Raw genomic sequence first — 26,650 nt, forward strand, 5'->3', positions numbered from 1 at the left:
CTGCAGATGGTGAAATTTGTATTCAATAAAAATATGGAATTAAAAATCTAATCATGACCATGAAACCAATGTCATTTGTTGTAAAATCCCACCTGGTTCACTAATGTCCTTTAGGGAAGGAAATCTGCCGTCCTTACCTGGTTTGACCTACATGTGACTCCAGGCCCACAGCATTGTGGCTGTCTCTTAACTGTCTCCTCCAGGGCAATTAGGGATGGGCAATAAATGCTGGCCCATGTCCCATGAACAAAAATATATAAATATATATAGTTAAATGCCCAAATTTGCTTCAAAGGGGGACTATTTTTTTTTTTAAATTACATCAATCCGTGTAAAGAGTTATTGGGGCAAAAGACAAAAAGCTTGGTCTAAGAGAATCTGAAGTGGGAAATGGACAAAATGGGTCAATTACTGTTCTACGTTCCAAAGAAATTTTTGAATGTGTCTAGCGATGCATTGAGCACGCATGCCTTCCTACTTTTTTATTATCATATGAAATAGAGCAGGAAATTCCAAGTGTTTCCTGAGATTGGTGGTGGGGGGGGGGGTGTTTCGCATTCAGGAGTTGGTATCACCAGTGATTTATTTTTTTGCCCTACTTTTGTTAATAGTTTTCATTCTGTTTCAGGAATTGGTCAATCTTTGTAACCCCATTGTTAGCAAGCCAAAGCCTAAAGTTGAACCTCCTAAAGAAGAGAAAGAGGCGGAAAAGAATGGACCAGTGAATGGACAACCAAGCACCGATTCTGAGGGCTGTACACCTCCTGCTGAGAGTGTCCCGAAAAATGCAGAACAGCACCAACAAAAAGCACCAGAAATGGACATTGAGTAATGGTGCCACAGTCACCTACCCAAACTGTTATGTAAAATTTAAAGTCATGGACTCTGCAGGGCAGCTTTTTTCACCTTTTTATGGTGAATAGAGTAACCTGTACCTGGTATTCTTGAATCTCTCTGGCAAATCTGGTCTTTTTTTTTAAACCCCTTCCCTAACTGCAATGGGACAGGTATTAACCAATACAACTGGGGCTTGAATTAAATGTTTTTGTTACAAAAATAGTTTTGATTTTGTTTGTGGCTTTGTTTCACTGAAAATCGTGACTCTCTCTTTCCCTCCCCCCCCCCCCCCCCCCCCCCAGCAGCTCTCCTTCTCCACCCCAAAGGGTGACGATTGCTGATAGTGCTGGACTTGGTTGTGTACCTTCCTAGCAAGCTTCTGCTGGTAATTAGAATGTTGGATAGCAGTGTGCCTACCAGCATTCCGCTAAGTTGCTCATGTTCTGCTCGAGTGCCGTGTTGTTTTTGTTTTATTGGCTGGTTTTGATTGTTATTGACAGCTGTTAAATCAAAGCTACATGCCTTTTTTTCTAAGAATCCCAATCTTCAACAATTGCACGCGTCATATTTTTCCCTTTAGAATGCTACCATCAGTTTCCACCTATTACATGTTACTTGTACAACAGTCAAATGTTGAAGTCAAAATTAGTTTGGATCAAATATTAAAGGGAGATTGTTTTAGGTTCAGTATTCTGAAAAACAACTAAATCCTATGTTTGGGCAAGAGGGTTGCTGCCTGTCCAAGTGTTGACAGCAGACATTGATTCACTTAGTGTGTATATAATATATATTATATAATATATACACATATATACAATGTTACTGTACAACAATGCTTTCAATTACCTTTCTTTGATCTGTACACTGGTTACGTCCCTTTACTTCCCATATTAAATTTAAATTGTTTGTTTGAATTTACTTGTGTCAGGTAATTTTTTTATGTTGGGTGTAAATACAGGTTGAGTGGAGAGAGAAGCTAATACAATACTACATTGCATTCATATATTGTAATGTTGACTCTTGAACAGCAACTTAGGAACTGACTGCATGGTCAAGCTTCTATTGCAAAAAGTAGTCCATAAATAAACACTACAGCCAAATTTATAATTCATTAAAGGGGAATGTCACTCCTGCATTTTATTTAATTTGAGCAATCTATTACCTACCAAGTGTTCTGAATCGGGAATTCAAGAGAACCAGATTGTGATATAATATTTGTTTGTTACACCTATAGAATAATGGGCTGTTTTGAACAAAGTGGAAGGGAAACCATATTCAAAAGAGAAAGCACAGCAGTGGCAAAGGCAATGGTCTTTTTAAGCACTGAGGGAATACTACTGATTATTCTTGTAGTTAAATTTGGGAGGGATAGTTTCTTTGACCAATTTTTCATTTCCTGTAGCTGGATCTTTAAATTTTAAGCGTATTTTTCAGCTCCATGTTTCCAGGTATTTGCTTATACAGAAGTCCAGAAAGCAGAATTACGTCAAGTTTCCCCAGAATGCACAGCACAAGGAAACAATACTTACTCCACTCTCACCCAAAGCAGTGTATTATTGTAACTTAGGCAGCTGCAAATAATTAACATCACCAGAATAAAAATAAGTAGCTAAATTATCATTTTCTCCTTCTCGCCTAATTCCACTGTGTTTTTCTGCGTGGAATGAGGGTTGGTATTCCGTGTCATTCAGCTTTGTCAGTTTTCATAATGTAACTGGATATTATCAGTCTGTCAGAGAAAACAATAAGTGATCACGGCAGATGAAGGAATGTAAGGAGAGTAATGCTGCACATTGAACAAATGTGGATATGCCAGTATGGTTTCTTACTGTAAAACAAAAAGCTGCCCTTCTCTGTACACTTACATTTCATCTCTAAACAGCCTTGTACACTGTATGTAGGTTACTTTACACCAGTACCACGTATGACCAGTTAGGATATCCATTTGCTCAGAAATTAGTCAAGTCTGTCCAGTTTCCAGTTCTTGTTGCTCAATTATTGCATACTGAGTTATGAAGCTGCACCTCAATATAACAGGTGATGGTAATTCATTAGTAGTCATAAAACTGTACAATTTCAAGAGCTCTGGTCTTGCAAACTGTCCATTGGCATACCATGTCAAGGCTTGCAAGTTGCTATTTCCACTGTATATTTATACTCTTGCTATTTCACTGAACAGTGTGAAATACAATAAAAAGACATTGGGAAAAAAAAAAGTGTTGTTTTTTAAACAAAGGCGGTATACTTACGTGGGGTCTTGGGCTGGTTTCAAGTATATTTGGAGGGAGGATTATCTCCAGAAATCCAGTTACTCTTTCAAAGAAACTGGCTCAGTGCATAACTATGGTACGCTCTTAAGCCATACAGACAAGAGTACTGTAGTTGACCTTGTGTCCCTGGGCTGGAGGTGGAAAAAGCAAGCCAAGTTCAAATATCCTACCTCTGACTCTTCCCATCTTTACCTCCTTTTAACTGGGTTGCATGTGCAAACGCAGGATGGACTTCACCTGGTGTAGAGTTGTCGGTCCTGGCCATCATTTTAGCCTGATCTTTAATCTGTTTGACGCAGACTCCAAAAAGAAGGTAGGGTTCTGATGCAGCACATCTGGAAATCATGGAATCCAGAGCGAGGTAGCCAATTGGATACAAAATTGGCTTGTCAACCGAAGCCAAAGGGTTTTTCAAACTGGAGGCCTGTGACCAGATCTTGACTAATTGGGCCAGTGGGCTGATGAATAGGCAGATGGGAGTTTAGTTTAGATAAATGTGAGGTGATGCATTTTAGTAGATCAAATCAGGGCAGGACCTACTCAGTTAATGGTAGGGGGTTGGGGAAAGTTACAGAACAAAAATATCTAGGAGTACAGGTTCATAGCTCCTTGAAGGTGGAGTTGCAGATGGCCAAGGTGATGAAGAAGGCATTCAGCATGCTAAGTTTTATTGGTAAGAATATTGAATACAGGAGTTGGGATGGCTTGTTGAAGTTGTACAAGACGGTAAAACCACACATGGAATACTGTGTTCAGTCCTAGTCACCCTATTACAGGAAGAATATTGTTAAACTAGTAAGTGTGCAGAAGAGATTTACGAGGATGCTACCAAGACTTGATGGCCTGAGTTATAAGGATAGACTGGGAATTTTTTTCCTGGAACGTAGGAGGCTTAGGGGTGATCTTCGAGGTCCAGAAAATAATGAGGAGCATAGGTAGATAGAACATAGAAGTCAACATCTTTTCCCAAACGTAGAAGAGTTTGGAACCAGAGGGCATAGGTTTCAGGGGAGAGATACAAAAGACCAGAGGGGAAATTTCTTCTCGCACAGGATGGTGAGCATATGGAACGGGATGCCAGAGGCAGTGGTAGAGGCGGGTACAATTTTGTCTTTTAAAAAGCAGTTAGACAGTTACATGGGCAGGGTGGTATAGAGGGATATGGGCCAAATGCAGGCAAGTGGGACTTGGTTGGTGATAGAAACTGGGTGGCATAGACAAGCTGGGCCAAAGGGCCTGTTTCCATGCTGTAAACATCTATGACTTATCTATCTGGAGGGAGACTTGCTGCAATGTGGACCCATAGGGGGCCTCACTGTAAAATTAACGGATTTTAAAAAGTATATAACTTCAAATTCCAGGAAAGCCTAATCCTATTTTAATCTGTCCATTCCTTACATTTGCACTGACAACAAGCCTGAAGGCTGTTCCCACAACCCCAGGTCAGGTCTCACATTAATAGGAAAATACTTTTGAGGCACAAGGAAGTTCCCCACACTTTTTTTTTAAATAAGTATTTATTGAAAAACAAACTATCATCTCCACACAAAATACTTTTGCTCGTATTGAAACCAAATGTTTTCAGAATACAAATCAAAAATGTGTTAAGTTAAAATATAAAAGTATAGTCAAGTCACAGTTGTTTGGAAACTGACCCACCCCCACCATAGGCTTTTAATTAAACCGTCATATATTGCACTGCACCAGTGAAAATCAATTCATTGTCCAAAACTAACAAGCCTAATTTAAATAAATTGAAACACACAACAATAGCAGGCTAGCAATAAAAAAAAAATCCAATACAGAGTAAAGAGTGCAAAATGGCTTAAAATTTCACTTGGAGGGTCCTGGAATAAATTCACAATATAAAATTTTAACATTTGTCTGAATTTCCATGTGGTTGGATTTTAATCTTTCGCTTTCTTCTATTTATTTTAAACATATAGCTTCCTTTACTTTCAGTGACTTTAAAGCAAAATCAAGCCAAATGGAAACATTCAGAAGCATTTCCATCACAAAATGTATTTAACAATAAAGGCATTTCATGGTCTAAAAGCACGTTTTATATTTCACAAGCCTGTTGTACTTGAGTGCACCAATTTTCGCCACCCAGATACAGTAATGTAAAGAACAAAATGTCTTCGCTGCTACGGGTGAAACAATCTTAAATCCTCAGTGCAGAACATGCTTAATTCATAAAATGCATTAAATCAGTAAAACCGTAGCAAAGCAGAAAGTCTGCTGTAGCAAACAATAAAAGGTAATAGTTGAGTTTTGAAAAATGTTTTTAAAAATTATGAACTCTTATAAAATTTTAATTTTATAAAATATACTCACCTAGTAACACTCCAACATTGCTAACATATGGGAATTAGCCTTTCAAATAGTGAATGAACTAGATAAGCCCTACGTTATTTAGGGTTAATAAAAAGTGCTGAACAATCTTGCTACTGTAAAATGTATTCCAAGCATTCCTTTCAATAATGGGTTGCACTCAGCTGTTACATAACTTCCTTATGCTACCTACAGTTAGTTTCTCCTAATGTCAAAATCCCAGTTCAACATTTTCCCAAGTAAGGGAACTAGTCTAGCAGCTCCTAATATAGAGAACTAAGCTGAAATGAAAACAACCCTCTTCTGGAAGTAAATAGCATCTTAAACAATGCTTGATTTAAATGAAGCCTAAATAATATCCTTTGTAATGAGCTGTCTATCTTGCACCAGAGAATGAATGCCCCCCCCCCCCCCAAAAGGGCACAGGATTCTGATGGAAGTGGGGCTGCCAATAACACAGCTATGAAAGCATAGGGATAGCCAGTCAGCCCATGGCAACAACATACCCACATCAGAACTCCTCCCCCCCCCCGACAAGGCAATTCCAATTGTTAGTACTCGTACACTGAGGTGTTAAATCAACACTGACAACAATTAACTTTCTGAATTTAGGTTCATACATAACGGAGAACCATGCAATGCATAAGTTACTGGTAAAAGCAGGGCCATCGTGTCTTTTCACTACGCAGTGGTCTGTATCAGCTTCGCACATATCTGACTTAAAACCTCAAGTCGATACGGTCAAAATATTGATTTCAGCAAGAGTTGGAAGGACTGAACTTATGCTGTACTTCTGGGAAATCCTATTCCAGAGGAGATCCTTTTCCAGAGGAGATCTAAAATGAGTCTCCATTCGCCCTCGGGTGAACATGAAAGAGTGTGTAGCACGATCTCAAAGCAGTGCAGCTCTCCCCACAGTTTTGGTTAATATTTATTCCTCCACCAACATCAGTTTAAAAAAAAACAATTAGCTAGTCATCACATTGCTGTTTGTGACAGCCGGCTGTGCATGAATTGACTGCTGTGCTTCCTACTTTGAATGGGGAATACACTTCAAGTATTTCATTGCTAACAGTAGGTCACTTGTTCGGGTATTGAGTGGCTGTGAACAGGGACACCAACCCCCATTTCCCTTCCCGGGCCCCCAGGAAGTTGATCGGGTATGGAGTGGCTGTGAACAGGAATACTAACCCCCCCACTTCCCCTTCCCGGCCAAACGGGGAGCCACGAGAGACCGGTCGCCAAGGGATAATTCTTGTCACCTGGCTCGCTAGTGAGCCAAAATGGAATCCTGCTGCCAATAGGCGAGATTCCCACGTTGGGACACTTCCTGTCCCAACTTAACTGGAGGCAGTTTTCCTCTCGCTGGAACTGGGAATTGGATGCGGTTACTTTTGCCCAGTTCTGCATTCCACTCCCCACCCACCATCCTGCCCACTCCTGTGAGCTGACTTAGTTTGTTGAGGCTGTAGAAACTGAAGAGAAAATGACGAGACAGTTATATAAACTGTGGGCTCTTCCCAGCCTGTTATTGCACCTGATAAGATGAATATGCAAAGTAGTCCAATGAATCATTTTCCAGTCCACTTATGTCTGCATCAAATTGCAATTATTTTAGTGCGAGGTGGAAGGAAGAGAAACAGTCATGATTGTTAAGTGACCTGTTAGTTAATGGAACTTGCTTCAGGCAGAATCAATAAACTTCCATCTCCCTAATGAATGTGACACGCACATTAGATCTAACGTAATTTAAAAACTCCACTTGGGGTTTTAAATTGAACCAATAAAATTGAAACGTAGTTTTCTGGTGGAGAACCCGAGCATTTGCTGAATAAAAGTCAATGTTGAAGCCTTTCGTCTCGCACTTAAAGAAATTGAATAAAGTACTGTATGCAAAACAAGTTGCATACCATACTGATAGCAGCTCAGAATTTAAATGCAGAAATGTAAATTTTTAAAAATAGCTGCCAGTGTTATTTTTCCAAACTACATCCGACGCACTAAGAGTTGCAACTTGCAGTGAAGAGGGCACTTCTGGTGCAGATTGAGAAAACCTTTAGTTAACCGTCGAGGCACTTCATCTGACAAACGTTGTTCCTTTTTGTGCATGAGGTATTAAGGTTCTGCAGGAGGGAAAGGAATGAAAAACATATTAGGGTTTGTCCTTCCAAAATGATGGCTCATAAACCAAAATAGATCCATGTCCCCAGATATCTGAAGATTTTACAACATGGACCTCTAGATTTCTGCACACAAGCAATAGCACAGGATGTGCAGAAACTCGTGATTTAAGCTTAGAATAAAGCACTACTGTTAGATATTCTGGGAAAATCGGGGTAGGCAACAATGGCCACATCCCATTAAATAACACAGAAATGATTCTCAAAGATACTGCAACACTGATCAAAACACCTCAAGTTTAGAGACCAGGCAGCAGTTCAATCAGTGTGGTCCGACCTCACATAATAATACAAAGAAAGTCAAGGTGGTCAGCTTTCCCCGGCGGAATTTGCGGCGGACCTGGCATCACATCTGTTGGGGGCGTTTAATGAAGCACTGGAGAAGGGGGGGGGGGAAGTTGCCGGAGACGATGACGCAGGCAGTAATCACACTAATCCCCAAAAAAGGGAAGGTGTGTACAGAAGGTGGAGGGAAGAGGGGCTGGTCAAGGTGAGGGATTTGTATTTGGAGGAAGAGTTCGCCAGTCTGGAGGAGCTCAGGGAGAGGGTACAGCTGCCGAGGGGTAGTGAGTTCAGGTATCTACAGGTTAGGGACTTTGCACAAAAGGTCTGGAAGGGGTTCCCTAGATTGCCGGGACACACCCTGCTGGAGCGACTGCTGCTTCCGGATGTGGGAGGGGAGGGAAGAATTGGGGATATATATATATATAAGTGGCTGGGGGAGCAGATGGTGAAGATCAAGGAGAAATGGGAAGCGGGGCTGGGAATGGCGATCAACTGGGGAGTATGGAATGAGGCACTGCGAAGGGTAACGGGATCTCCTCTTGTGCAAGGATGAGCCTGATATAGTTTAAGGTGGTGCACAGGGTGCATATGACTCAGGAGAGAATGAGTGGGTTCTTTCAGGGGGTAGCAGATGAGTGTGAGAGGTGTGGGCGGGGGCCAGCGAATCACACGCACACGTTTTGGGGTTGTGAAAAATTGGGGAGGTTCTGGGTGGGAGTGTTTGCGGTCTTAGCCAGGATAGTGGAGGAGGGAGTGGACCCAGACCCTTTGGTGACGATATTTGGGGTTTCACAGAAGCCGGAGCTCATGGAGAGGAGGAAGGCCGATGTCTTGGCCTTCGCCTCTGATTACACGGCGACGAATTTTGCTGGAGTGGCAGTCGGCATCGCCACCAGGGGTAGCAGCATGGTTGGGTGACCTGTATGACTTCCTGCAGCTAGAGAAGATAAAGTATGAGTTAAGGGGCTCAGCAGGGGAGTTTGAGAAAAGGTGGGGGATGTTTGTGACCGTGTTTGAGGAGCTGTTCATCCCAGGGAGGTGAAAAAGAAAAATCTACAAACTGTATAGCTGATTGTTGGGAGGTATGTGTCCCGGGGTGTTTATTTGCTGTAACCTACTTGTATGAATGAAAAATGATACAAGTTTGTAATAAAATGCGCTTTAAAAAAAAAGATGGTCAGCTTTCTTATATCAGTGGGTTGTCACACTGATGCAAATAAAGTAACTCCGAGCCCCTCCTTCATGCTAAAATTCTAAGCCTAGCCTTTGCAAGGTCCAATTATCTCCTTTTTCTATACAAACCGTCTATATTAAAAACCTTAAGTGAGGTCTACCACACAATCCTGCAGTGAGGTGTCTATGGATTACGGAGACAAGCTATTGAATTGCAAGGGCAGCACGGTGGCGCAGTGGGTTAGCCCTGCCATTGCGCCGAGGTCCCAGGTTCGATACCGACTCTGGGTCACTGTCCGTGTGGAGTTTGCACATTCTCCCCGTGTCTGCATGGGTTTCGCCCCGCAACCCAAAGATGTGCGGGGTAGGTGAATTGGTCACGCTAAATTGCCCCTTAATTGGAAAAAAATGAATCAGTTACTCTAAATTTATTTTTAAAAAGAAGAAAAAAAAAGCTGTTGAATTGCTCATTGGTTGACAATTTGTTGGGGAAGTTAATGTTAACAACTCAAGCTTTTCATTTTATGAATGCAGCTTGCTTCAAGAATCCAACATTTAAAAGTAACTCCCCCACCGCTGCTTCCCAATGCTTTCTATGGATAATAATCCCAAAATGGGAATATAATTTCAGTCCATTCATGAAAATATTCAGACCTACAGATACAGAACTGGCTAGGTCATAGAAGGCAGAGAGTAGCAATGGAAGGATGCTTTTCTAATTGGAGGGCTATGACTAGTGGTGTTCCGCAGGGATCAGTGTTGGGACCTTTGCTGTTTGTAGTATATATAAATGATTTGGAGGAAAATGTAACTGGTCTGATTAGTAAGTTTGCAGACGACACAAAGGTTGGTGGAATTGCGGATAGCGATGAGGACTGTCAGAGGATATAGCAGGATTTAGATTGTTTGGAGACTTGGGCGGAGAGATGGCAGATGGAGTTTAATCCGGACAAATGTGAGGTAATGCATTTTGGAAGGTCTAATGCAGGTAGGGTATATACAGTGAATGGTAGAACCCTCAAGAGTATTGAAAGTCAGAGAGATCTAGGTGTACAGGTCCACAGGTCATTGAAAGGGGCAACACAGGTAGAGAAGGTAGTCAAGAAGGCATACCGCATGCTTGCCTTCATTGGCCGGGGCATTGAGTATAAGAATTGGCAAGTCATGTTGCAGCTGCATAGAACCTTAGTTAGGCCACACTTGGAGTATAGTGTTCAATTCTGGTCGCCACACTACCAGAAGGATGAGGAGGCTTTAGAGAGGGTGCAGAAGACTTCCGGGTGCGGCGATGACCAGCTAAGTCGCACGTTTCGGCAGCTCCCGGTGGAACGGACTTTTGGGCTCTTAATAGGAGCCCCAACGGCAATTTTAACGGCTAAAAACACTGTGCGGTAAACCAGAAGGGAATTCCCCCTGGACACAGATGGAAAAAGGAGAGGAAGGTGGCCGGATTGCGGAGGATCCTCTAGAGCAGCGGCAAGGAAAGCAAGCACAAAGCAAGATGGCGTCGGAAGGTGGCCGTCTAGTATGGGGCCCTGACCAACAAGAGTTCCTGCGGCGCTGTGTGGAAGAACTTAAAAAGGAGATGAAGAAGGAGCTGCTGGCCCCAATATTACAGGTGATTGAAGGGCTAAAGGAGGAATAAAAGACCCAGGAGCAGGAGCTCCGGGTCGTGAAGGCAAAGGCCGCTGAAAATAAAGACGAAATACAGGGCCTGGTGGTGAAGACAGAGATGCACGAGGCACAACACAAAAGGTGTGTGGAAAGGCTGGAGGTGTTGGAGAATAATGCGAGGAGGAAGAATTTAAGGATTCTTGGTCTTCCCGAAGGTGCGGACGTCAGGGCATATGTGAGCACGATGCTTCACTCGTTAATGGGATCGGAGGCCCCGATGGGCCCATTGGAGGTGGAGGGAGCTTATCGAGTTATGACGCGAAGACCGAGGGCTGGAGAAATACTTCGAGCCATAGTGGTGAGATTTCTCCGATATAATGACAGAGAGATGGTCCTCAGATGGGCGAAGAAAGCTCGGAACAGTAGGTGGGAGACCGCGGTGATCCGCGTATATCAAGGTTGGAGTGCGGAGGTGGCGAGAAGGAGGGCAAGTTTCAATCGGGCCAAGGCGGTGCTTCACAAAAGGAAGGTCAAGTTTGGAATGCTGCAACCGGCAAGACTGTGGGTCACACACCAAGGGAAGCACCACTACTTTGAGACGGCAGAAGAGGCGTGGACATTTATTGTGGAGGAGCAGCTGGAATAGGCGGGCCAGAAAAAGAACGTTTGGGACAAAGTGGTGGTGTGATTAGGTGGGGTGAAGGGGGGGGGAAAAAGGGGGAAGGGATGATTTCTCAAGTTGTTAATCCTGCGACCCTGTAACTTTTCTCTCTTCCCCATGTCGTGGGGGAGGGGGGGGGGGGGGGGGGGGGGGGGGAAGGATGAGGAATTGTGGGCGCCGGCCATTAGGGGTGGGGCCAAGTGGGAAACGCTGGCTTTGTTCCCGCGCTATGGTAATCATGGCGGGAACAGGGAAGCAGGAAGGAGGGGGCCTCGCACAGTGGGGGCCGAGGTCACGGGGGCAAGCCGAGGTCAGCCAGAGTTTGCTGACTTCTGGGAGCAACATGGGGGGTGCAATTATGCTAGAAGAGGATCTAGCGGGGGGGGATTAACTGGGTTGCTGCTGCTGGGGAGAAGGGGGAGCTGATACAGGGTGGGGTGGTTGAGGCGGGAGGGCGCCGTCGGGGGGAGATACGGCTACGTGGGAACCGGGTGAGGAGCTGGATTAAAAAAGGGGATGGCTAGTCGACAAGGGGGGGGGGGGAGGGGTAAAGAGCCCCCCAACCCGGCTGATCACGTGGAACGTGAGAGGGCTGAACAGGCCGATTAAAAGGGCACGGGTACTCGCACACCTAAAGAAATTAAAGGCAGATGTGGCTATGTTGCAGGAGACGCATTTGAAACTGATAGACCAGGTCAGACTACGCAAAGGATGGGTGGGGCAGGTGTTTCATTCGGGGTTAGACGCAAAGAACAGGGGGGTGGCTATATTAGTGGGGAAACGGGTACTGTTTGAGGCAAAGACCACAGTGGCGGATAGTAGGGGTAGATACGTGATGGTGAGTGGCAGATTGCAAGGGGAGGCGGTGGTTCTAGTGAACGTATATGCCCCGAACTGGGATGATGCCAATTTTATGAGGCGAATGTTGGGACGTATCCCGGACCTAGAGGCGAGAAAGTTGGTAATGCGGGGAGACTTTAATACGGTGCTGGACCCAGGGCTGGACAGATCGAGGTCCAGGACCGGGAGGAGGCCGGCTGCAGCTAGGGCGCTCAAGGACTTTATGGAGCAGATGGGAGGAGTAGACCCCTGGAGATTTAGCAGGCCTAGGAGTAAGGAGTTCTCGTTTTTCTCCTATGTCCATAAAGTATATTCACGGATAGACTTTTTTGTATTGGGAAGGGCGCTGATCCCGAAGGTGACAGGGACGGAGTACACGGCAATAGCTATCTCGGACCACGCTCCACATTGGGTGGACCTGGAGATAGGGGAGGAAAAAGAACAGCACCCGCCCTGGAGAATGGACATGGGACTATTGGCAGATGAGGGGATATGTTTAAGGGTGAGGGGATGTATTGAAAGGTACTTGGAGCTTAATGACAATGGGGAGGTTCAGGTGGGAGTGGTCTGGGAGGCGTTGAAGGCAGTGGTTAGAGGGGAGCTGTTATCTATTAGGGCACATAAAGGAAAGCAGGAGGGTAGGGAAAGGGAGCGGTTGCTGAAAGAACTTTTGAGGGTGGACAGACAATATGCGGAGGAGGGACAGTACAGGGAAAGGCAAAGGCTACATGTAGAATTTGACTTGTTGACTACGGGTAATGCAGAGGCACAATGGAGGAAGGCACAAGGTGTACAGTATGAATATGGGGAGAAGGCGAGCCGTTTGTTGGCCCACCAACTGAGGAAGAGGGGAGCAGCGAGGGAGATAGGGGGGGTGAGAGACGAGGAGGGAGAGATGGAGCGGGGAGCGTAAATGGGGTGTTCAAGGTATTCTACGAAAGATTATATAAAGCTCAGCCCCCGGAAGAGAAGGAGAGAAGGATGTGCTTTCTGGATCAGCTGGAATTCCCTAAGGTGGAGGTGCAGGAGAGGGCGGGACTGGGAGCACAGATTGAGATGGAGGAGGTAGTGAAATGGATTGGGAGCATGCAGGCGGGCAAGGCCCCGGGACCAGACGGATTCCCGGTGGAATTTTATAGGAAGTATATGGACTTGTTGGCCCCGCTTCTGACGAGAACCTTTAATGAGGCTAGGGAAAGGGGGCAGTTGCCCCCGACTATGTCAGAGGCAAAGATATCGCTCCTCCTAAAGAAGGAAAAAGACCCGCTGCAATGTGGGTCCTATAGGCCCATTTCTCTTCTAAATATGGATGCTAAGATACTGGCCAAGGTAATGGCGACGAGGATAGAGGACTGTGTCCCAGGGGTGGTACATGAGGACCAGACTGGGTTTGTGAAGGGGAGACAGCTGAACACGAACATACGGAGGTTGCTAGGGGTATTGATGATGCCCCCGCCAGAGGGGGAAGCGGAGATAGTGGTGGCGATGGATGCCGAGAAAACATTTGATAGAGTGGAGTGGGATTATCTGTGGGAGGTGCTGAGGAGATTTGGCTTCGGAGATGGATATATCGGATGGGTACAGCTGCTGTATAGGGCACCGATGGCGAGTGTGGTTACGAATGGACGGGGGGGTCTGATTATTTCCGGCTTTACAGAGGGACGAGGCAGGGATGTCCCCTGTCTCCGTTATTGTTTGCACTGCCGATTGAGCCCCTGCCCATGGCACTGAGGGGTTCCAGGAAGTGGAGGGGAGTGTTTAGGGGAGGAGAAGAACTCCGGGTATCTCTGTATGCGGATGATTTGTTGTTGTATGTGGCGGACCCGGTGGAGGGGATGCCAGAGATAATGCGGATACTTGGGGAGTTTTCGGGGTATAAATTGAACATGGGGAAAAGTGAGTTGTTTGTGGTGCATCCGGGGGAGCAGAGCAGGGAAATAGAGGATTTACCGCTGAGGAAGGTAACAAGAGACTTCCGATACTTGGGGATTCAGAGAGCCAAGAATTGGGGAACCTTGCACCGGCTTAATTTAACACGATTGGTGGAACAGATGGAGGAGGACTTCAAGAGATGGGACATGGTGTCCCTGTCACTGGCGGGTAGGGTGCAGGCGGTTAAAATGGTGGTTTTCCCGAGATTCCTCTTTGTGTTTCAGTGCCTCCCGGTGATGGTCACGAAGGCTTTTTTTAAGAGAATTGAGAAAAGCATTAGGAGTTGTGTGGGCCGGGAAGACCCCAAGAGTGAGGAGGGGGTTCTTGCAGCGTAGTAGGGATGGGGGGGGGGGGTTGGCACTACCGAGCCTAAATGATTATTACTGGGCCGCCAATATTTCAATGGTGCTTAAGTGGATGGGAGAAGGGGAGGGAGCGGCGTGGAAGAGATTGGAGAGGGCGTCCTGCAAGGGGACCAGTTTACAAGCAATGGTGACAGCACCGTTGCCGTTTTCACCGAAGAAATACACTACAAGCCCGGTGGTGGTGGCAACATTAAAAATTTGGGGGCAGTGGAGACGGCATAGGGGAAGGACGGGAGCCTCGGTGCAGTCCCCCATAAGAAATAACCATAGGTTTGTTCCGGGGAGAATGGATGGGGGATTTGGAGCATGGCAAAGAGCTGGGGTAGTACAATTGAGAGATCTGTTCGTAGATGGGACGTTTGCGAGTCTGGGAGCGTTGACGGAGAAATATGGGTTGCCCCAAGGGAATGCATTTCGGTATATGCAACTGAGGGCTTTTGCGAGGCAACAGGTGAGGGAATTCCCGCAGCTCCCGACGCAGGAGGTGCAGGATAGAGTGATCTCAGAGACATGGGTGGGGGATGGTAGGGTGTCGGACATATACAGGGAAATGAGTGACGAGGGGGAGATCATGGTAGATGAACTAAAAGGGAAATGGGAAGAAGAGCTGGGGGAGGAGATTGAGGAGGGGCTGTGGGCTGATGCCCTACGTAGGGTAAACTCGTCGTCCTCGTGTGCCAGGCTAAGCCTGATACAATTCAAGGTTCTACACAGGGCGCATATGACTGGAGCACGGCTCAGTAAATTTTTCGGGGTAGAGGATAGGTGTGGGAGATGCTCGAGAAGCCCAGCGAATCACACCCACATGTTCTGGTCATGTCCGGCACTACAGGGGTTCTGGGTGGGGGTGGCGAAGGTGCTTTCGAAGGTGGTGGGGGTCCGGGTCGAGCCAAGCTGGGGGTTGGCTATATTCGGGGTTGCGGAAGAGCCGGGAGTGCAGGAGGCGAGAGAGGCTGATGTTTTGGCCTTTGTGTCCCTAGTAGCCCGGCGCAGGATATTGCTTATGTGGAAGGAAGCCAAACCCCCGGGCGCGGAGACCTGGATAAACGACATGGCAGGGTTTATAAAGTTAGAACGGATCAAGTTCGTATTAAGGGGTTCAGCTCAAGGGTTCACCAGGCGGTGGCAACCGTTCATCAACTACCTCACAGAACGATAGAGGGAATGAAAAAGGAAAACAACAGCAGCAACCCAGGGGGGAGGGGGGGGGGGGGGGAGGGGAGGAGGGGGAGGGGAGGATCCGGGCGGGTTCTTAGGGATGTCATTGTATATGTATAGACATTTGTTATAGGTAATGTATATTGGACTGTTGGATTGTATCTTTGGAGAGTAACTATTTTTGACAAGGCAGTTGCCATTTAGTTTTGTTTTTGTTTATATATTATTTATTTACTTGTTTAAAATTGGCCACGGTTATTTATATTGCTTTATTGTTGTTTAAAAGAAAAACCATGTACTGTTATGTTTGGCCAAAAAATCTTGAATAAAATATATTTTTTTTAAAAAGAGAGGGTGCAGAAGAGATTTACCAGAATGTTGCCTGGTATGGAGGGCATTAGCTATGAGGAGCGATTGAATAAACTTGGTTTGTTCTCACTGGAACGACAGAGGTTGAGGGGCGACCTGATGGAGGTCTACAAAATTATGAGGAGCATAGACAGAGTGGATGCTTTACCCCAGGGTAGAGGGGTCAATTACTAGGGGGCATAGGTTTAGGTGCGCGGGGCAAGGTTTAGAGTAGATGGAAGAGGCAAGTTTTTTTTTGTTTTTTTACGCAGAGGGTAGTGGGTGCCTGGAACACGCTGCCGGAGGAGGTGGTGGAAGCAGGGACGATCGTGACATTTAAGGGGCATCTTGACAAATACATGAATAGGATGGGAACAGAGGCATACGGACCCAGGAAGTGTAGAAGATTGCAGTTTAGTCGGGCAGCATGGTCGGCACGGGCTTGGAGGGCCGAAGAGCCTGTTCCTGTGCTGTACATTTCTTTGTTCTTTGTACTCTTGTTGTGGAATATTTACGGTTTGTCTACCATCATTAACAGGAAGTGCAATTCTGATTTGGTCATTCCTGCGCATCTATTAAATATTATACAAAATAAACGAAAAAGCTCCAAGGAACAGTCGAGTCAGGCAATGCTATTTGTGCAGGGGGAGGAAAACACACATTAATGGTAGTGGGAAAAATAAATTCAAAGGAATCATTGAGGTGGGTGACGGAGAAGAAAGAATAATGGTTTGCAATTTGGTTCTAAAAAGAAACAGGTCAATAAGTTGAACTGGTAATTGCACAAAAGGATAACAAATGACCATACCTCGCTCGGTACAAGTGGAAGCTTCAGGAATTGTCGGAAGAGGAGTTATATGATGGTAACTCTGAAGCTGCCTAGATGTGCGTCTTGATACAATCCACTTGAGCTTTTTGTGGCTAGGCCTGGAGCACCTTGATGATGAATACTCTGCTAAACATTCTGCAACCCGAGCTCTCCAATGTAACAAATCATGGTCATTTATCTGTGGGAATCAGAAAACACTTGAAAAACTGGACTATTTCCCCAGAGGAGGAACATAGTCAGAATCTGTGTTTTAATCTATTGTAATGTTAAAAAACTCTTAACACTAAAATCAGTGAAGGATAAGCCAAGCAAAGAGAAGGCATCATTGATCTTGCAGGTAATCCTTAAAGTAAGAAGGGAATGCTGATCATTCGGGTAGCAATTATATTGGGGCTTCAGACGGGATGGATTTACTGGATTTAAGATACCAGCTTCTGGATATAAAGGGTGGCAAATTGATGCCTTTAATAGTCAAGATATGCATTACCCAAGGAAGCAACTCATCACAAAGCATGTTTGCCTTCATCGGCCAAGTCATTCTCATAAAGATTCTCATGCTGCAGCTGTATAGAACCTTAGTTAATAATAATAATAAGAATTGCTTATTGTCATTTGGAATATAGTGTTTAATTCTAGTCGCCACACTACTAGAAGGATGTAGAGGCTTTGGAGAGGGTATAGAAGGAGGTTTACCAGGATGTTGCCTGGTGTGGAGGGCATCAGTTAAGAGGAGAGGTTGGATAAACTCGGTTTGTTCTCATTGGAACGACTGAGGTTGAGGGGCGGCCTGATAGAAGTCTACAAAATTATGAGGGTCATGGACAGAATGGACAGTCAGAAGCTTTTTGCCAGGGCGGAAGAGTCAATTACTAGGGTGCGAAGGGCAAAGTTTAGACGAGACGTGTGAAGCAAGGTTTTTGGTTTTGTTTTGTTTTTTAAACAGAGGATAATGGGTGTCTGGAACTCGCTGCCGGAGGAGGTGGTGGAAGCAGTTACAACTAGGATGGGAAGAGAGATACGGATCCCGGGAGTGTAGGAGGTTGTAGGTCAGACGAGCAGCATGGTGGGCCGAAGAGCCTGCTCTGGACTTTTCTTTGTTCTTTGCTCTCCATGGAGTGAAATTAATCTTGTATTAATTCACAATTGGGCAATCGCAAATAGACTGCCTGTTTTTAAAGTCCAACTTGTATTTGCACCGTTAACCATATTAAAACATGCCAAGGCTCTTTGCGGGAATGGTATCAAACAATACTAAGCCACATAAATAGATATTTGGAATAAATGGGTATTTTTGCGATTGGCAGGCGGTAACTAATGGGGTACAGCAGGGATCTGTGCTAGGACCCCAACAGTTCACATTATAAATTAATGACCTGGACGAGGGAACTAAATGTATTATCTCCAAATTTGCAGATGATACATAGTTGGGTGGGAGGGTGAGCTGTGAGGAGGATGCAGAGATGCTTCAGCAGCATTTGGACAGGCTGAGTGAGTGGGCATATGCAGTATAATGTGGATAAATGTGAGGTTATCTGCTTCGATAACAAAAATTATTTGAATGGGTGTAAATTGATAGAGGTGGATACCCAGTGAGATCTTGGTGTCCTCGTACATCAGTCGTTAAAAGTAAGTGCGCAGGTACAGCAGGCAGTAAATAAGGCAAATTGTATGTTGGCCTTCATAGCAAGAGGATTTGAATATAGGAATCGGGATCTTTTACTGCAATTGTACAGGGCATTGGTGAGGCCACACCTGGAGTATTGTTTGCAGTTTGGTATCCTTATTTGAGGAAGGATGTTCTTGCTATGGAGGGACTGCAGCAAAGGTTTACCAGGCTGATTCCTGGGGTGGCAGGAGTGTCAGATGAGGAGAGACTAAGTCGGTTAGGATTTTGGAGTTTAGAAGAATGAGAGGAGATCGCACAGAATTCTAACAGTATTAGACAGAGTAGATTCAGAAAGAATGTTCCCGATGGTGGGGAGTCCAGAAGTAGGGGTCATAGTTGAGGACTGAGGTGAGGAGAAATTTATTTACCAAGGGAAGGGAGTTCTGAATCTGTGGAATTCACTACCACAGAAAGTAGTTGAGGCCAAAACGTTATGTAATTTCACGAAGGAATTCCTCGGAGCTAAAGGGATATGGAAGGGGGGGGGGGGAAAGGCCGGATCAGGGTATTGAACTTGATGATCAACCATGATCATAATGAATGGTGCAGCAGGCTGAAGGGCCCGAATGGCCTCCTGCTCCTTCTATTTTCTATGTTTCTATGATAATCAGATACATTATCATAGATGTTGTTCAAAAAGGTAGGAGAATCTTAGCCCAATTTAACTTTGACTTCCGCGTCTTGAATGCATTGATTTTTAAAATTCTTCTCCTGGTTGGTACGGTGGTTAGCACTGCTGCCTAAACAACGCCTGGGACTCTGGTTCGATTTTAAGGAGAATCTTAAAGGAGGAGAGAGGGGTGGAGACATTGAAGGAGGGAATTCTCGATCTGAGGATGTAGGCAACCTGGACATGTAGACATGGCCACCAATGGTGGAGCAATGAAAATCGAGGATTCTCAAAGTGGCCAAAATTGGAAGAAAGCAGCTTTCTTGGGAGGATTGGGGGGCTGGAGGTGATTGCAGAGGCGGTGGGGCACGAGACCTTAGAGGGATTTCAAAAACCATAAAATCCCTACAGTGCAGAAGGAAGCCATTCATCCCATTGAGTCCTGCACCAGCCCTCCGAAAGAACACGATACTCTATGGCCCACTCCCCCGCCTTATCCTGTAACCCTGTACATTAATGATGGCCAATCATCTAACCTGCACATCTTTGGATTATGGGAGGAAACTGGGGCACCCGGCGGAAACCCATGAAGCCAAGGGCAGAACATGGAAATTCCACACAGTCAGAATCGAACCAGAGTCCCTGGCACTGTGAGGCAGCAGTGCTAAACACTGTACCAGCCAGGAAGAGAATTTTTAAAAATCAATGCATTCAAGACCGGACATCTAAGTTAAATTGGGCAAAGTATAAAACAGATTGCTGATTCTACTATATTGTCAATTTTGTGCTTTTGCACCTGAACCCAATGTTGATTTTTCCAAAATATTGTTCAACTAAAAAAAAAAATAGAAAGAATTATTCCCTGTTCCACTTTGTTCTAGTCGTTAAAAAATCTTTGACAAAAAACAATTTTGCCAATTCCCAAGCTGCTTGGCATAGTTCCTCTTTAATAAAGTCAGTACTTGTCTTCTATTTAATGCCTTCTATTTAAGGCTTCAACTCATTACTTTAGAAGGAGCTCGATCAGCTGTTCATTTCTAACTACGAGGTAAATCTGCAGCCTTGTGTCTGCAGTTTGATGCAACCCGATTACTACTCACTTTGGAATGTTGCCGTAGGCTCTCTATCGTCTCTGTTAATTCATGCAACTTCTGTGTCTGGACCTCCAGAGCAAGGACTGACAGTGCCAATATCGACCCCTGAAAAATGCATGTTTTTATTTATTATTTTTAAATGGAACATACAATTTTTATGTATTTTTAAATGTTCACTTGTGTCTAAACTTACTTTTGTCTTGGAGAAGATAAAGCGACAATTACAAGCTTTAAGCTGTGATTCGAGTCGCTCAAGATTCAGCATCTTGTCCCTAAAAGGGAAATCAGTGTCAGTCAGGATTCTTATTCCTTGAGTTATCTAGCAATGTCAAAACGTCTCTATACACACACACACAAATGAATATTGCATGCAAAGTCCAAAAGGACTGTCTGTATTAAAATTTGATTTAAACTTCCCCTCTTTATCTGTACAATACTCACAGCCAAACCATAAATGAAGAAGTAAATGGTAACTGAACCATTCCCGAGTTACCACAAGAAAGTGCGCAAGGGCCACCCCTGGGCAGAGTACATTACGACCCACCTCGCACATATGAATGTTTCCGACGGTGGCGGAGTCCAGAACTAGGGGTCATAGTTTGAGTATAAGGGGTAATCCTTTTAGGACCAAGGAGAGGAGAAATTTCATCACCCAGAGAGTGGTGAATCCATGGAATTCACTATCACAGAAATAGTTGAGCCAAAACATTGTGCAATTTCAAGAAGTAGACTAGCTCTTGGGGCTAAAGGGATCAAGTGATCAAGAGATCTTGGGGGGGGGGGGGGGGGGGGGGGGGGGGGGGGGGGGGCGGCGGCAGGATCAGGGTATTGAACTTGATGATCAGCCATGATCATAACGAATGGCAGAACAGGCTCAAAGGGCATCCTTCTGCTTCTATTTTCTATGTTTCGATAAAGTCTGACCATTCCTCAGTGGAATCATTAGAAGTATAATAGTTCCTCTCCACAGCAGGATGAGTGAGATAAAGAAACTGTGTGGAAATTCATCCTCAAGATTTATAGGGAATCCATGTTGGGATTTCAGCACTCAAAGTATCTTCTGAATTTATAGAACTTAATTAGATCCAAATGATTGCTTTTTATTCAACAAGATATTTTCGCAGCAAATCCCTCACTTGTCACTTGTATAGTATGGTGCTGTTAATGAAAAGCACCGAGTAAACTTTGCAGACTCCCACTCCATTCCCAACTTCAGGCCCAGAATATTGGGCATTACAACTTTCTACATAAACTATTCAGACAAGTGCTTACAACATATGGAGCACAACTTTAATTCACAATTCAGATGACTGTATTAACACAGTCTCATTGCAGTGGCAAAGTAATACTTTTACTTGTGCTTATTGCTGCAAGTAACACAAACTGGTCCTGGGTCGACAGATCTAATGCAAGGCAAAACACGTGGAAAACCCAAACCAGAACCAACATAACACTGAAGTCACCCATACCTTTCAGATGAAGAACAGTTCAGAATGAGTTTGTGATATAGTCGCAGAAAGTTCAAGACAGTGGGGCCTTTCACCTTCCAGTGCAGCTTTTCCAGTATAATATTCTCCATCCTCATCATATCCGAAACAGTGAATCTACATTGGCTGATTCGAATCAGATCACTAGCAAGTGGAATACTGTGCTCTTCTTCAGTTGCCTTCACAGCCAGGTAAAAACAGCAAAGGCCAACACAGCATAAATGCTTCGGCTGCACCTGGAACCAAAGAATATACTTTACTAATTAACCCAATTTACTCAAACACAAAAATGAAGGCTAACATGTCGGTCAGCACAGGAGAGTATCGCTCTTTCAGAGATACGCCCTTCAGGTGAGACATTAAACGGTGGTCCTACCTGCCTGTTCGGGTAGCTGTATAAAGATCCCACAACACTATTTCAGAGAACAGTGTTAGCCCTGACCAATAGTTATCCCTTCAATCAACATCACAAAAAAAAAGAGCACACTATGTGGTTGTTATCACATTGCCGTTTGAGAGTTTGCTGTGTGCAGATTGGCCGATGAGTTTCCTACATTACAACAGTGACTACTTTTCAAAAGTACTTCATTGGCTGACAAGTGCTTTGAGATGTCCTGGGGTCATGAAAAACACTGCATAAATGCAAGTCTTTTGTTTTAACAAAAGTTAGTCAAACCTGGTGCAAACACTCAAGAACTTCCAAGTACTGTATCACAGCAATCTAAAACATGTAATTCAAAAGAAAAGTATGTCCCAAGTTACAGTAATCATGTGGTCTTCCTAAAAATGTCACTTGGCATTTTAACAAAACATGTATGTGAACACATTTAAAAAAATTGAAGACATCTTAGTGTAGCCCTGATTAATATGACCGAGAGGTCCATAATTTATCAGTGTTTTAACATCTAAGAGTTCATGTTTATAGTTCAATATCTTGCATAACTTTTCACACCATTTTCCTCACCACACTTTGCTGATGACATCTTCAGCAATCTGCAGTTTAGCTCAAACTTAACTCTTTAAATCCCTGGGCGGGATTCTCCCCTACCCGGGGTTGGCGGGGGGGGGGTCCCGGCGGGATGGAGTGGCGTGAACCACTCTGGCGTCGGGCCGCCCTAAAGGGGCGGAATCCTCCGAACCTTCGGGGGCTAGGCCCACCCAGGAGTGGTTTGCGCCCCACCGGCCGGCGGGAAAGGGGCTTGGCGCCACCGAAGGGCCTCCGCCGGCTGGCGCGAGTTGGCGCATGCACGGGAGCGCCAGCACCCGCACATGCGCAGAGGGCTTTGCTTCTGCACCGGGAATGGCGGACCCGTACAACCTTCCGCACCGGAGGTTGTACCGGTCCACCATTCCTGGTGCGGGAGGATAGAGTGCCCCATAGGACACAGGCCCACCCGTGGATCGATGGGGTGCGGAAGGATAGAGTGCCCCCACGGCACAGGCCCGCCCGTGGATCGGTGGGCCCCCCAAGAACCCCGGAGGCCGCCCGCGCCGCCAGGTCCCGCCGGTAAGGGACCTACTCCAATTTATGCCGGTGGGACTGGCAAGACTTCGGGCAGCCCCGGGGCCCATTGAGTCACGCCGGACCCTGCCATTCTCCGAGGCGGCCAGCGCCACTCACGGTGGGTCGATTTTTGGGGGCCCGGAGAATTTGGAGGATGGCGGGGGTGGGATTCATGCCGACCCCCGGCGATTCTCCGACCCAGTGGGGGGTCGGAGAATCCCGCCCCGTATTTCTGGATTACATTGAGAGTCTCCTGAGCAATAGGAAGTAATCCAATGGATCTGCAGTGCCAATGTGGCTTAAATAGGCAGCCATTTTTCAAGCATTAATATTTGAAGAGGATTTAATATTCCAATTGTATCGGTCATAAATGTTTTTCCTCATGCATTAAGTGAAGGAAAATACTCAAATCACCTCACCTTCATCAGCCCTAGGAATCTATCGAGCAAACTGGTAGCCAGGACAAATGCATCAGTACTGAAGCCAAAGAACTGGGACAGGCTAAGGAGATCCTTGACTTCAAGTTCCCTCAGCTGCACAGTCATTCGAATTCCATTTTCATGTGGCGTCTCAATGACCTTCAAACCATTTATCCTTGGCTGATATTTTGGTTCTTGTTCCAACTGTACATTAAGCTGGTTCACAAGTGCCAGGATTTCACTGCTCGCTCCTTGTGTGTCAATTCCAATCATCTGAAACAGAAAGGGGTGGGGGAAATATTCTGTTACTTAATAGCTCTAAGCCTCAGCAAATACCAGGGTGACAAAAAGTTGTTTTAATTCTATACCAGAATAAGATTAGAGATCCAGGAACCTGTCCCTTCTTCTTGACAACTGAATGTGTCATGAATTTAAACACAGGATTGTTCAGCATTAACCTGTTCTCCAAAATCAGTTACCCTGAGCAGGGAAAGAAAAAGTCACTGGATTTCAGAATTCAGCAGCATTTTGTACAAACTGGCACCCATGGTCAAAAGTGGCCCACAAAGACTTGGTAACTCAGTTCAACGTGTGCTCATACTTTTTCCCCCCCCCCACAGAAATGTAGAAAATAGGAGCAGGAGGAGGCCATTCGGCCCTTCGAGCCTGCTCCGCCATTCATTATGATCACAGCTGATCATCCAACTCAATAGCCCAATCCTGCTTTACCGCCCCCCCCCCCCAATATCCTTTGATCCCCTTTGCCCCAAGTGCTATATCTGACTGCTTCTTGAAAGCATGTTTTGGCCTCAACTACTTCCTGTGGTAACAAATTCCATAGGCTCACCACTCTCTGGGTGAGAAAGTTTTGCCTCATCTCTGTCCTAAATGATCCACCCACATCTGCAATGTGACCCCTAGTTGTGGACATCCCCACCATCGGGAACACCCTTCTTGCATCTACCTTGTCTAGTCTTGTGAGAATTTTATATGTTTCTAGGAGATCCCCCCCCCCCCCCCCCCTGGATTGTTCTGAACTCCAGTGAATACAATCCAAACTGGTTCGATCTCTCCTCATTCGTCCGTCCTGCCATCCCAGGAATCAATCAGAAATCGACTGATTTGTCCCAGAAGAATTTTGTAAATCTGAAAATGTTGTTATCCCTTGTGGGTCTGTGATCAAATCCTAAATCAGAACCACAATCTCGATCTTTATCATTTACTTCAGTCATGCAAATCATGGGATCATGTGTTTAAAATTTCACCCCTTACCCTCACCCCCTTCATCCTGAAACTTCATGGTTGACACCCCATTCTTCCCACCAAGAAAGAGCTTGAACCTCGCAGTTGACTCTTAAATCTCAACATTAAAAAACAGTGGAGGAAAATGGCAAGGAACTAAAACCGCAGCGACTGAGTCCAAAAAAAAAAGAGGGCATCTTTTGGCCCTAATAATTCCTTTCAGTTCAGATGTCTGAGAAAAGAGTGCACTGACCCAGTGTTAACCTGCCCTTTCCTTCCCCCTAACCCCCAGGTTTGAGGACTGCAGTATGAAGTTACTCTGGCCAGCATTCTAGCCAGGTTACAAAGCCAGCTGGATGTCACACAAGTTCTGTATGGGCTGCAGAAATCCTGCTGAGCACATTAGAAGCCCCCCCCCCCCTCCCCGCTCCCCTCGTTTTTGTCAGCCTCGCCTATCAGTGGCTCGGGGTCTCCCTCCCTCCTCATGACTTAAATGAAGGGGGATGTCAGCCGACACAGCAGGCCGAGATCTCAGCACTTCCACACGCTCGGAAGGAACATGTTGGGACTTGTCCCCTTCTTCAGGCCGGAGAGGGGGAGGTGGGATCCGCTCACTTTCCGGCTGCTGCCTCCACCCGAGCAGCAGCGGACAGTGTGTCGCCGGGCAGCGGCACTGGGCGTTTGATTGAGATTAAAATAGGATCAGCGGCTACATTGTAACTCCGGAACTATGCAGCAGCGCAGGGCACACAGCCAAGCTGAACCCCCCCCCCCCCCACACCACCATTCCCCACAGACTGCTCAGCAACTCTCCAATGCAACGCGCGAATGCAGATATATAGAAAGGATAGACAATTTTAAATAAGACACAACAGTGAACAAACCTCTCTGCTTTTCCCCCAAACACCGGTTCTGTAGATCACAAAAGCGTCTTTCCTCCGGTCAGATGTTTTAAGCATTGGATCAACTTTACTCCAATTGTGTTTTGTTTTAATCCGCTGTTAAAACATTCCCATTCCTCCCTTTCCTTCTCTCCCTCAGCACCCCCCGATTCTCTGGGTACCGGAGCAATCGCGTTCTTTTAAAGTCCCCACCACGTCCCGCCCTTCCTCCAACTGGGTTGGTGGAGATTGCCCAGCTCACATCCTCTTCACCTGCCATTGGGCAGCTCCCAAGCCCATCAAATTGCCCTTGGCTTTCTGTCCCGTTGAGGTCCAGATGGACAAGGTTGCAGCTGGCTGGGGGTAAAAGGGCAAAGAAACAGCCCGGGTCATTCTGTTTAAATTGGGGGGGCTAAACTGCAGTTTTATAATAGCATGAACCAGCCTTTTCCCCATGAATAAACTATTATATTTCGCAGTTTACACACTGGTGCAACCCCCACAGCTTGGCTTGAACCGGCTCATTCTTTTTCTAGAAGGAGGAGAAGGTGGTTATAGAATTTGCGCTGTGTATATGTACACGATGTGGAGATGCCGGCTTGGACTAGGGTGAGCACAGTAAGAAGTCTTACAACACCAGGCTAAAGTCCAACAGATTTGTTTCAATATCACTTTGGAGCACTGCTCCTTCCTCAGGTGAATGAAGAGGTGTGTTCCAGAAACAGTTGGTAGGATTTCGCAGGCCAGATGGTGGGGGGTGAATGTAATGCGACATGTATCCCAGGTCCCGGTTGAGGCCACACTCATGTGTGCGGAACTTGGCTATAAGTTTCTGCTCGGCGATTCTGCGTTGTCGCGCGTCCTGAAGGCCGCCTTGGAGAACGCTTACCCCCGGATCAGAGGCTGAATGCCCTTGACTGC

At 45.6% G+C, this 26,650-nt stretch overlaps 2 protein-coding genes across 3 annotated transcripts in view; one reads left to right on the forward strand and one right to left on the reverse strand.

Moving 5' to 3' along the window:
- LOC140427065 (heat shock 70 kDa protein 4-like) overlaps window positions 1–1,751 on the forward strand; it is a 99,655-nt gene extending 97,904 nt beyond the window's left edge. Inside the window, exon 19 of the mRNA XM_072512535.1 lies at window positions 629–1,751. Coding sequence (XP_072368636.1) covers window positions 629–832 — 204 coding nt within the window. The 3' untranslated portion in view covers window positions 833–1,751. The remainder of the gene's footprint in view (window positions 1–628) is intronic.
- Window positions 1,752–4,611: 2,860 nt separating this feature from the next.
- ccng1 (cyclin G1) lies at window positions 4,612–25,915 on the reverse strand. Of its 2 annotated transcripts, none has more exons than XM_072512542.1 (7): window positions 25,733–25,915; window positions 23,607–23,879; window positions 21,666–21,919; window positions 20,390–20,468; window positions 20,203–20,301; window positions 16,806–17,004; window positions 4,612–7,564 (listed from the first exon to the last, which is right to left on the reverse strand). In XM_072512542.1, the coding sequence occupies exons 1-7, from the start codon at window positions 25,805–25,807 to the stop codon at window positions 7,557–7,559; spliced, it is 987 nt and encodes a 328-aa protein (XP_072368643.1). In that variant the 5' UTR covers window positions 25,808–25,915; the 3' UTR covers window positions 4,612–7,556. The 2 variants fall into 2 exon arrangements, with proteins under 2 accessions (XP_072368643.1, XP_072368644.1); XM_072512543.1 differs by lacking the exon at window positions 25,733–25,915 and adding an exon at window positions 23,975–24,065.
- Window positions 25,916–26,650: the final 735 nt, after the last annotated feature.

The sequence above is a fragment of the Scyliorhinus torazame genome, chromosome 7 (genome assembly GCF_047496885.1).
Source record: "Scyliorhinus torazame isolate Kashiwa2021f chromosome 7, sScyTor2.1, whole genome shotgun sequence".
Classification (NCBI taxonomy): Eukaryota; Metazoa; Chordata; class Chondrichthyes; order Carcharhiniformes; family Scyliorhinidae; genus Scyliorhinus; species Scyliorhinus torazame.